This window comes from Cryptotermes secundus, unplaced genomic scaffold, assembly GCF_002891405.2.
Source record: "Cryptotermes secundus unplaced genomic scaffold, Csec_1.0 scaffold166, whole genome shotgun sequence".
NCBI lineage: Eukaryota > Metazoa > Arthropoda > Insecta > Blattodea > Kalotermitidae > Cryptotermes > Cryptotermes secundus.
This window is the reverse complement of record NW_019720562.1, coordinates 1,055,351-1,067,947: the sequence shown is the minus strand read 5'-3', so window position 1 is coordinate 1,067,947 and position 12,597 is coordinate 1,055,351. Positions and strand designations below refer to the sequence as shown.

At 38.3% G+C, this 12,597-nt stretch overlaps 1 protein-coding gene across 2 annotated transcripts in view; it reads right to left on the bottom strand.

Moving 5' to 3' along the window:
- Positions 1-4,391: 4,391 nt before the first annotated feature.
- Positions 4,392-12,597, bottom strand: part of LOC111868186 (laminin subunit beta-1) — a 113,362-nt gene continuing 105,156 nt past the window's right edge. For both annotated transcript variants that reach the window (XM_023858624.2, XM_023858631.2), the window contains 3 exons: positions 9,688-9,829; positions 6,616-6,949; positions 4,392-4,815 (listed from right to left, as the gene is read on the bottom strand). In XM_023858624.2, the coding sequence (XP_023714392.1) occupies positions 4,676-4,815; positions 6,616-6,949; positions 9,688-9,829 (616 nt within the window). In that variant the 3' untranslated portion in view covers positions 4,392-4,675. The remainder of the gene's footprint in view (positions 4,816-6,615; positions 6,950-9,687; positions 9,830-12,597) is intronic.

Sequence of the window (12,597 nt, the reverse complement as noted above, 5' to 3'; positions counted from 1 at the left end):
CATAACGAGTAATTCACATAACGAGCAAAACAAATTGTAAAAAAAATGACTTGCTTAACGAGCGACATTTCGCATAACGAGTGACGAGAGGGGAAGTCCCTGATTGTGCGCTTGCCAAATCAGTCTGTGTTTAGCACTCATTCTGCGAGCATCTTAGTGTTGCTTGTGATGACACATTTTTCCAAACTTGTGTTCAGACATATTATTTGTGATTTTTTTTGTGCAAAATTTAATAACCCTCGCAAAAATGTCCCAGAAGAAAAAGCCACAAAAAGACAGCCATAAGAGAACAAAAATAACCGTAGAAATGAAATGTAAAATCATTGAAAATCGAGAACGGGGTGTGAGTGTGGCTGATCTAGCATGCACATACAATTGGTCTACATCAACGATTTACACTATCCTCAAGAACAAGGGCAAGATTAAGGAGACAGATGCTTCAAAGGGAGTGATAAGAATATCTACGCAACAGTTACGTATTCTCGGCAATGTTGAAAGGTTGCTCCTCATATGGATAAACAAAAAGTAATTGCAAGGTGACACTATTAAAGAGAACATCATTTGTGAGAAGGCGAAAGTGATTTTTGCCGACCTCGTTATGAAGACACCAGGATCATCAACGGCCGAAGAAGAAGCATTTAAGGGAAGCCGTGGGTGGTTCGAGAAGTTTAAGAGAAGAACCGGCATCCACAGCATTGTAAGGCAAAAACATGTGTCTCTAGACAGCTTTCTAGTAAAAAAGAATTAGATATGTATCATAAATAATAAACTAATTATTTCGATTTTTTTTCTGCAAATCGAATTCCTGTTCCAGGTTCTTTCATTCCACATAAAAGAAAAGATGAAGATGATTCATGCTCCTTAACAATATATATATAATTTTCTTTGAATAAACGTTATACATAAAATTTTTTGAGTGTTTTTTCGGCATAGAACACATTATTGTATTTTACATTAATTTATATGGGAAAAATTGTTTCGCTTAATGAGTGTTTCGCATTACAAGTAAGATTCTGGAATGAATTATGCTTGTTAAGCGAGGTTCCACTGTACATGACAGAGTTACATTTAGCAGTTGACTGATAATGATACTGCTGAGCATGTGTATACGGTGGTCTCAGTTTCCAGACTGGCCATATGACACCACTAGTTAGACAAAATAACTCTTCTAGGTGAATGTGCAGTAGAATCCACTGAGTCATTTGCTATTCATATTGTGACACAAGGGCAGTGATAGAACTATAGTCAATGGATACATGACAACTGGTGTCAAAATTCAAGACTTTAAGCCCTCATGTCATAGTAACAAAGCTCTAACTTGCATCATTCAAATATAATATCTTTGAGGTGAGGTTGTATGTTGTGCCCTTTGTGATATGCATTTTATCAGAAAATGGAAGCTTTAAAAAGACAGTGCATGTACTTCAAGTTCTGCTTCACACTCAACAAAACTGCCACAGAACCTACAAGATGTTAAAACTTGCTTTCAGAAAGGAAACAATGAACAAAACTCAATCATTTGCCTGTTTTCCAAATCCAAAAGTACAGTTGAAACAGCTAATGATGCTAAGCTTTCAGCACATCCATCCACAAGCAAAGCAGAAGAAAATATGGCACCGTTCATAGAACTTCATGAAAATTTACTTATTATCAGACGCTTGGGTAATAAGATAGGAATCTGATTTCCAACGTGCCAAAGCATTTTCATACAAGCTCTGAACATGCACTGGATTACTGTGAAATTCATGTCTTATCTGCTGACAAAGCAGCAAAAGCAGAATCATGTCTGTGAATGAATTCTGTTCTCCTGCATCTTCTATAATTATATCTAATGACATAAAGGTAAAGTTATCCCTGTAAGAGGCCATGGAGGCCCATAGGGTTGCGAGAGGTTGAGGCTACTACATCTTCTAGACAATTGGCTCACAAATTGTGGTAAGATTGTCAGCCTTACAAGCCAGCCGCACTTTACTCCCAGGAAGATTCCTGGTACTCATTTCTCTTAGAGGCTGAGTCAATTCCAGGGCCACAGTGCAGCTGGAAGGCTTAGGTAAATTGAAAAAAAATCAAATGACCTCATCAGAATCGAACACACAACCTTCCAGTTTGTAGCATAGGGCCTCAACCAACTACATTACTGCATACCCCCACCTAATGACACGTGACTTTTTTATTTTTCTGACACTCAAGTTGGCACTGAAGAGAAGGAGATCTGATATCTTCAAGATTCAAGAACAATCACAGGCCATACTTTCCAAATTCAAAACAAAGGGCTTCTGCAAATTCTTCCAACAATGGTACAACTGCTGGACATGGTGCTTGAAGTTGCAGGAGAACTATTTTGAAGGCACAACACGGAACATAGAGCAATTCAGTTATCATGGGAAAAATAACAATCTAGAAATTATCTGACTACACCACATAAGAAGATCTGGATTACAAAAGTGATCTCTATGGGTTAATGAAACACAAATTCAGAAAATTAATTATTATGACATGCTGGACCTACTTGGTCCTTCCTCTAATTTAGTCTGAATGAGAAGAATGTATAACCATTATATTTGGTAAGAACAGAAGCAAAGATAGGCCCAACTCAAATAATACAGCAGGTGTGAAGACATGATAATTTAAAAGAAAATACCCTATGAAAGAGAAGAAATGAAAGATTACATCCTTCTGAGATGAGATGCCATACAGTTTATAAATATGTACCGTCTAACCTGCAGATGGATATGTCAGGTTCCAAACTACACAGCATCACATTCCAGAAGACCATAATCTTAATATTGCAGTGAGAACTTCCAATCTCATACCTGAAATAATTCTTCCCTTGGGGGAGGGATATGTGCAGGAGTTGAGGTTCTCACAGCAGCAGTTCTGAAGAGCCCAATCTGCTAGGATATAATACCACATAATCAATTGAAAGTTAACCAACATTTCAGACAAATATCTCACCTCCATCTTCAGGGTCAAACAATAAGGTATGCTGCACACTGGTCTGAGTCATGACGTCAGCATCATGGCTCAAATAGATGTGCGGCAGTTTTCATATCTCATTCGTTTCAACTGTGCTCCTTTCTTTGTGTCTTGTCGCCGACATCGTGCCTTGACTGTTACATGTCTTGACACTTGCCGGTGTGCGGCCTAACTAAGCCAAGCAAGAAATCTGTAAGTGGGGCTTGCTACCTGCTTCATGCTGGTTTCTTGCTTGGCTTACTCTTCAACCTTGAATATTAAGGTGACAAATTCCTCTGAAGTGCTCGTTGACTTTCAACAGGCTACATAATGTTAATATCCCAGAAGACAGAACTCTTCAGAAAGCATGTGGTCTGGAGAAAGAGTACTCATATCAATTAATGTATGAATGATGTTTGATATCAGAAAAGTAATTCTCTTCAAATGTTTGTGTTGCAATTAGCAACAAATGTATATACAGTGTCACTATTAATTGCATTTATTTTTATTGGATATATGTGGGTCCAGAAGACCTCACAAGCTGCACAAGACACTCATATGCAAATAAGTACAATACATGAGGGTTGTTCAGAACACAATGCAGAGAAGCTACATTTAATAATGCAAAATGCTCTTTTATAATAGTTGCACAACCCTCTCATTTTATAATGATCACCATAAGAAATTACAATGAACTAGTGAACTGAAACTTTGTAAGAGTTACAAAAACCCATTTCTTACCACCAAAACTTTTCTAGGCATTCTGGTACCACAGATCTCCAGATATGTATTCTGTCAGATTACTCGTAACAGTGCTGATTAAAGTATGAAATATTTAAGATTTGAGGCTTTCACGGTGGTGACTATGAAGAAAGCAGTCTTCTGGGATTTGGCACCGTGTATATGTGGTGTTAACCAACGTATCGCCTCCATCTTCAGGGTAGAAGAAAAAGTATAAGAAATCTGCAAGCGACAAGACCGTGAGAACGGTAATTTTACCGTTCTCACGGTCTTGTTGCTTGCAGATTTCTTCTACTTTTTTCTTCTACCCTGAAGATGGAGGCGATACGTTCCTCCGAAACGTCGGTTAACACCACATATACACGGTGCCAAATCCCAGAAGACTGCTTTCTTCTTATGAAATATTTTCTTGCAATTATACAAATTAAAAATATCTTATCTTTAAAACACTGAAGTATAATAAATAAGACTTAAAAATTGTGAAAATATTGAAGACTAATATTACCTCTTTGAGTACAAATTAAAAAAATGGAAGATGGTGCTGCTAAAGAGATTCTAGGGAATGTTCATTACATGTACACACTACTTAATACAATATGGCATAGGGCTATTATTAATTTATTTAATGAACTGAAGTATGGATAAGTTATACTAGAGGTACTTTTCACAGAGAGACGATGAATATACTGTTGTCATTGATCACACTACATTTAGGTAATTAACTACATCTATTAACCAATGGAAAGTACAAAAGTGGAAAAGCTGGTATATAAAAAACTAAGACTATGTTCATACATAACACTGTGACGAAAGCAAAATGAGAAATAAAATGGCAGTTTGAATACTTTCAGTAAATGAGTGAGTGGTATAAAATAGTCTGGCTGTCCCACAGATTACAATATAAAACACAGGTTTTGGCACACTTAAATCTTGGACTGATGTAAAGAATACATATCACTCCCCTGGCACTTCACAGCCCTTAAGACACACATGTGCGATAATATTCCGATCTTGAATTAATGTTTTTGTGTGCAATCACTATTCTTCTATTCAAATCATCAATTGTATCTGATAAATCATTCAGGATACCTTCATTATTTTCATAGTCTGTTTTCATGCCTGAAACATGTATACATAAGTAGTCAATTAACAAAATTTAAAATATTCTGCAGTTTAACTATAATTATAAATACAAAGGTGAAAATATAAATTATCTCACTACAGTACAACGTAACATGTCAAATACTACACCTAAGCATCATGTGTTTAGTACTACTCATATATGACGTTCCATCACACACAACTATACTTGTATACAATTGCACTGACTGTATGCACCTTCTTTATAGCAACATGTTTCAGCCTATTTGGCCACTATAAGACTACTTACATAAATCAACACATAGCTACTAGACTGGGGAGGGGGGTGATGCAGGTGGTGCCAGGAGAGGAACAGTAGGAAAACAGGAGTTTGGAGCCTGGAGGGGGTTAGAAAAAACAAACAGGGAATTTACCCCACACGTAGCAAAGAGAAAGACTGGAGCCAGCCACACACTGAGGTGTGAAGGAATAAAGATTTACAGTGATGAAATTGTAGAAAATAGATTCAGGGATACTGGTGCAGACATATCTCTAACGATGACAGCAGGATATAAAAATAAAGATCACTGACATAAAACAGCAAGGTACATAAGTAAATAAATATAAAGGAAATGGAAGAGAACAGTAAGAAAGCACAAGTGTGAAGCAGAAATACATTTAGATAACTTAGTACAAACCAACTGCTCCACAATCACCCTCATCTATCATCGGGGCTGGTATAATAGGCCAGAAGTGGCCGCACTACAAGGGACTTAGTCCTGTCCCACTAGCAATAAAAAAGAAAAAAACACTAAATCTGGCATTCCAAATTATAAACAGACTTGATCTGGAGAAACCTCTTGAAGAGCAGATGCTTGGAATACAAGGAAGGAAATGAGATAAAATTGAAAGGGATGTCACAGAAAGGCTCGAGAATGGGAAGTGTATAGAACTCACTCTTGGTCATATCCAGTGGCAAGCTTTAATATTACTGTGGAATCCCCATTTAAAGTTCTTCAATTTTAAGTCTTCCCTCATATAATGTTCAATTTCAGTAATCTCAAGATAACAGTTTCAGCAGTGAATTACCTCCATTCCAGGTTTTCTCAGCATAGTATTCAAATACATTGCTCACAAATGAATCTCAAATTCAGATTTCATTGTAGCGTTGAACCTATGGTTTCTACTACCAAAGAGTAAATATATACAAAGCACGCAAGTTGCTTGGCGTAGGAACAATGAAACAATATGGTCATTTTTCATTATTTAGTGTGAAATAAAATGTAGATCTATGGAACAATAGGACAGAATCTCATTCCCTGGGCAAAAAAATAAACACATGGTTTGCAGTCATGATGGAATTTAAATTTCCAGTGCACCGAAGGAAGTGTCTGTATAACTTTAGACTTACAAAGACAAACCAGGATTTTCTTAAGTATAACCAAAATTATTATTATTATTATAGCCTTTGTCATTATTATACAACTCAAGTCACCCATATCTACATTACACAATCTACAATAATCAACAACAGAAGTACATGCAGCAAGGTTCATATCTAATTTTAATACAGAAATTTAGGCATTGGTTTGAACAACTTCTGTTGAAATATGTGCCATGCAAAATTACACTATCACTACCCATTAAAAGCAAATTTATTATTAAACAAAGCAAATTTCACTGATAATTTCCTTGCCACAAAACTGATATGTACAATATGTGGCATGCATTCAGACTTCCTACATTAGAGGGTAAGCATTCTTTATAAAATTGACTGTATTATTGATAACACTGAGTGTGGGTACTAGGCTAGTATTTCTGTCCATAGAATTTACTTACCTAAGAGTTCCTTGTGTTTGGCTGAGGTACTGTGAAACAATTTACTTGCTCTCTCAAGAAGCTGTGATGCCTTCTTCTGGTCCCGTGCTGATTCCTCCACCTTCTGCTCTAACTTTCCAGCAGCTGCCTGGTGCTTGCTTTCCAGATCACCAGTTTTGTCATTTGCTTGTCTCGCTTCTTTATTAACTTTCTCTGCTTCTTCTGTAACTTCTTTAGAATCACGACTGTTTTTCAGAAATCTTGTCTGAAGCTCTTTGAGATGACTTTCAAGCATGATCACTCCTCTCACAGTCTCATTTGCCTTCTGTTGAGCATCATCTGTTTCACTACCAATCTGCAAAACACAAAAACAAATTAATTTTGGAGAGTATGATCTTCTAGGTTGTAAAAAATATAAATTTATAAACATTTTTATGATTCAATATTCCCTGTATTAAGTGTGAGTAGAAAACCTAAAGTTCAAAATCATAAAGTAAGTAAAAGTAAAGCTATCCCTGTAACAGGCCGTGAAGGCCCATAGGGTTGTGAGACGTTGATTTATAGTAAAGTCTGAATTTGTTTGGATTAAAAAAAAAGTCAGCATTTGCTAATCCACATTTTAACCCATTTACATGGAGAAATTCAAATCCTACTCAGAAGTAGTTTCCACTTGGGATTTAAATTTGAACACACCATATAACACAGACTCCAAAACTAGCAATAAGTCTCTTATCTTCTTGTCATTAGAATCAAGGCAACTGTCATAAGAATAAAAGAACATTCCCTCAGACTATCTTCAATATCTGAATTAGACTAGCTGATGCCATGTTTACTAACAGCTGTTTTGCAACTAACATTTTCAAGATCATTTACTCAAAGAAGAATCTATAAATCCAGTCAATATACATACCAAGCCATAGTCTTGACCATCTTGAATATGCAAGCAAAATTCATGTAATTCAAATATTATTCATGAGATGGAAGCATAAAGCACAAGCAGTCATCCATATGTAATCCACTGCACTCCACATTCATAGGTTAATACTAGACTGAAGAGAGCAAAAAGATGTGAGATGCATGAAGTTATAAGTACTTTCTAGGCATCCTTAAACTCCAGTCCCTCACAAGATTCAAATGCTTCGGATAAATTAGGTGTAGATGGCAATCAGATATATACGAGATGGTATCCGTAATTTCTGGGACTGGTACTGCCATCTGTACAGCAGTAGTGCCGCGGTACAATGGTAGATGGTAGTAGTAACATAGTGTGACATGTTGCACAATGGAGAACCCCTCCCTACCCAGCAGCAACGTGGCAACTCAGGCCACAGTGACGTGGCGGACGAGTCAGCGCTCCCCTCCTCCCCCTCCGCACGTTAACGTAACGCGCAATGCACGGTGACGTAAGACGGCGTGAGGTAACAGCGTTGCTACATAACAAGCCCACACAGCCCCTATATAAGAGAGCTGCGCTGCCTGCAAAGTGAGTTGAAATGTGGCCATCGCCGAGTTCAGTTCCGAGCAAGCCTACGAGCGAGTGTGTTATCAACAGTTCTCCAGTCAGCCGACTACAGTTGGAGTATAGCAGCCGTCGCGGAAAGAAGAACCGGACGTGTGTGTAATTGTGTAATTGGGAGCGTGTGATACAGTGATACATAGCTCCCGTACTGTAAACGTGTAGACTACTGAAGACAGAGTGAACTGATTTGCGAATAGGGTTATAAATTGTGAAACCCCGCAACAGTCTTAACAGATTATTGCGATTAGGGTTATAAAGTGTGAAACCCCGCAACTGTGTGATAATTAATTGTAGCCGATATTTGTAGGTTGTTGAATAAACCAGTTAACAATCCAAACGGCGTCTTCAGCAACGAAACACGTTACAATATCTTTGGAGTCAGTGCACAAAATTTCGTGCAGCTGGGTGGATGTGCTGATTTCTTATGTCCCTTTATTTGGAGCCGTGTGCCTAGCCTGAGGTGATTTTGCAATGCATCTGACAAAGAAACAGCAAGTGTGCATCAAATTTTGTGCAAATCTCATAAAGAGTGTGATGGAGACCATGGTAATGATTAGACAAACGTTCATGGAAGAATGCATGAGCCATACACAGGTGTCTCAATGGCATACTCAGTTCAAGGCTGGTCAGACATCCAATGAGGACAACCAACACACAGGTAGGCCCATCGGCTGCACAACACCCAACACTGCTGCCAAACTTCAACAGATAATTCATGAGGATCAATGTCGAACCATTCAAGACCCTGCTGATGAGATGGGCATTGGTTATGGGACATGCCAACGGATGCTGAACTGGGCATCTTGTCACTACCAAATTTGTGCCCAGGATTCTGACAGCTCATCAGAAGCAGCAGCATGTCAACGTCTGTGAGGAGCTTTGTCAGATTACCTCTGACAATGCAACCTTTTTGTCATGGGTTATCACTGATGATGAGAGCTGGATTTATGATTATGACCCTGAGACAAAGCAACGATCCTCTCAATGGAAAAGTCCAAACTCACCAAGACTGGAAAAGGCGAGACAGGTGAAGAGCAAAGTCAAGAGCATGCTCATCATTTTCTTTGACATCAAGGGGATTGTTCACAAAGAATTTGTCCTGGCAGGCCAAACAGTCAATTCTGCATACTACGGTGACATTTTATGGTGACTGAGTGAAAATGTGCAAGGATTTGCCCAGAACTTTGGCGACAAAAGAATTGGCTGTTGCATCATGACAACCCACCAACTTACACTTCCTTTTTCACCAATAACCAAAAACAACATGACTGTCATCCCCCATGCACCCTACTCTCCTGACTTGGTCCCCTGTGACTTTTCTGCTTTCCTGACTGAAGAGGCAGAATTGCAGGCAGTGCTCAATACCCTCACAGAACACAATGTCCAGGATGCATATAAAAAAATGGCAGAAGTGCTGGGAATGGTGCATGTGTGTGGGACTACTTCAAGGGTAATGGTGGCCAGTAGGCCCAAAGTTAGTTTTTGACCAGATGGCAGCACCAGTCCTGGAAACTATGGATACCACCTTGTATACTCAGCCATTCAAGGGTCCACCAATATTCATGAATGTATACCTGCGCCAAATCCTTTTCTGCTGCCGATATATCATCATGAGCTTTCTTAATTGCTTCTTCTGCTTTCATTTGAGCTTCTTGTGCTTCATCCAAGGCTGACACAACTCTTTGGGCTGTATCCAGGATTCCTTCTGCATCCAGTCTAAAAAATCATCAATTTCTTTTTATAATACTAACTTAATTATGCGGGCATGTGGTAGTGTAGTTGGTTGAGGCACTATGCTACAAGTCAGATGGTTGTGGAATCGAATCCTGATGAAGTCATTGGATTCTTTTTGATTTATCTAATCCTTCCAGCTGCACTATGGCCCTGGGGTCTGGCCGCACCATAGCTCAAGCAGTTAGTGGTTGGCTTCCCACTGCAGTGGCCCATGTTCGATCCTAGCTCTGGTCAAGTGGGATTTGTGGTGGACAAAGTGGAACTGGGGCGGTTTTCTCCGAATACTTCAGTTTCCCCTGCCAATTTTCATTCCACCAAATTCTCCATCATCATAATCACCCGGGGCAGGCTACAATAGGCCAATCAGTGGCCGCTGTGCCGAGTAGACCCAGTTGGACTCCACCCCCCACTAAGCGAAAAAATGGCCCTGGGGTCGACTTAGCCTCTAACAGAAATGAGTACCAGGAATATTCTTGGAATATTCTTGGGGGTAAAGGGCTGATAACCTTACCACCATCTATGGGCCGACTGTCTAGAAAATGTGGGAACTTCAACATCTCACAACAATATGGGCCTCCATGGCCTGTTACAGGGATACCTTTACGTTTTACTTTTTACTGACTCAATTATACCAAATCCGTACTTAAATTATGACACCCTTACGGATGGGAGTTATATAAATATGGATGAAAAATCCAAATTCTTTTTCTTACATATCCTACTTAAACACTGAACTCTGAAATTCCTTGTTTTTTTCACAACTGTATAAGTATTAGAAGTATTATTTGTATTATGGAAACTGTGAATGATTCAGATTCTGATGAATCTGACTTTACTGAAGACAGCCAAGATACTGAAGAGACTGTATACTTATCTCCAACCATCAATAATGAGGAAAACCCATCCTTTTTACTCAGAATCTGACAGAGGACAGAAAAGGAAACAAAGACCAACACAGAGTGTAACACACATGGAACTGGGATAGAAAAAAAGCACCTGCTCACCAAACATATACTTTCTCTCGCCTCCCACAACTAAATTCAAAATCTGTCATTACTGAAATAGTTCTTTGTTAGATTTCTTCTGCCTCTATTTCAATAATGAAATTCTCACAATCATTCAGAATGAAACAAACAGATATGCAGAATAACATGTCAATAAAAGGACACAGATATGTCTTTTGAAGAAGAAATCAGTTCATGTTTAATAGAAAGAAGTATATCTGCAGGAAATAAAATTTATTTTTTGCATTTACGATATATATGTCTGGTAAAAAAGCCATATTTGCATGACTTTAGGACATATCCCATTAAAGAGATGAGTTATGAAAAATTACTTGGTTTTTCATGTGACTGATTTACAACTATTCTTACCATGTTACATGTCAATGTCAGAAGCCAGAGTCCAGCCAGGTTATGATTCACTATTCAAGATAAACCAGTGTTGAGAAACCTCACAACAAAACTTCAGGTTGTATATACACTTCAAGAATGTATGACAATAGATGAATCCACGTGCACTTTTCAAGAATACATACACTTTCATGTTTACATGAAAGGGTAGACGCATAAATATGTGATGAAAAGAGAAGTGGGTACATTTAAAAGTTGGACGTGTATGCTGGCCCACACACCACAGATACAAACAACAGCTCTTTCAATGTTGCAGACGGACTCTATGAACCAATAAAAAATAAGAGGTATATGGTATATATGGATTGATCGTTCCCAAGCCCCATATTGTCTGACCATCTGTACACTCTGAACATAAAAGCAGTTGGAACAGTAATGGCTAAGAGAGAAGATGTCACAGAAAACATTTTCAAATAAACTGAAAAAAGGAAAAAAGTGTCCACGCAAAGGAATCAGCTCCTCACTATCAAGTGGTGTGATACGCAAGATGTTTACATCCAAAGCACAACACACAATGACAAGATGGTTGATGAACTAGCACCTATTGGAACCCTTGAGAGAAATATACCTTTGGAAATAATGAATTATAATACATATAAGATTGCTGTGGACAAATCAGATCAACCACTGGCTTATTATTCATTTCAAAGAAAGTCACTGAAGTGGCAGAAGAAACTTTTCTTCCACATCTTCAACCTTGCCCTTGTAAATGGCCACATCTTGTAGTGAATGAAAAGTAAAGAGAATTCTAGACCTTTTAAATTCATGACGAAAGTAGCAGAAGATTTTGTCAGTGACATAGACATACAAACAGCAGCAGAGTCACAGAAAATTTCAGCCAGAAGACACCCAGATAATTCCAGCGAGTACAAAACAAACAGGTACCACAAAACATCTCTGTATGGTATGTGCAGACAAAGCAAAGCATCACACCAGAAAATCAACCAAGAAATTTACTACAGTGTACTGTCCAAAATGTGATGTCAGGCTGTGCTTATGTGAACATCTTGATGTGCATCATTTGGGAGTAAACTATTTGGAATAATTATTAATTGCAGAAGAATAGGGGTGCCAAGATTTTCATCCATAATGAGAGTGAACTGGCAATATTTATTACATATGTAAAGTGTCACTGTGTATATCTGTGAACAACAGAATCATTGAAGATATGTGAACACTTACATCACTGATTTCCCCAAACTCCCAAACATAAATCTTCTTGCTCAGATTACTCTCATACCCAGAATATGAAGGCAGTAAGTTCCTCCAGAATGATAGCAAATATCTATCACATTTCAGAAGACAGTATCTTCACTGGCACAGCCATGAGAACCTCAA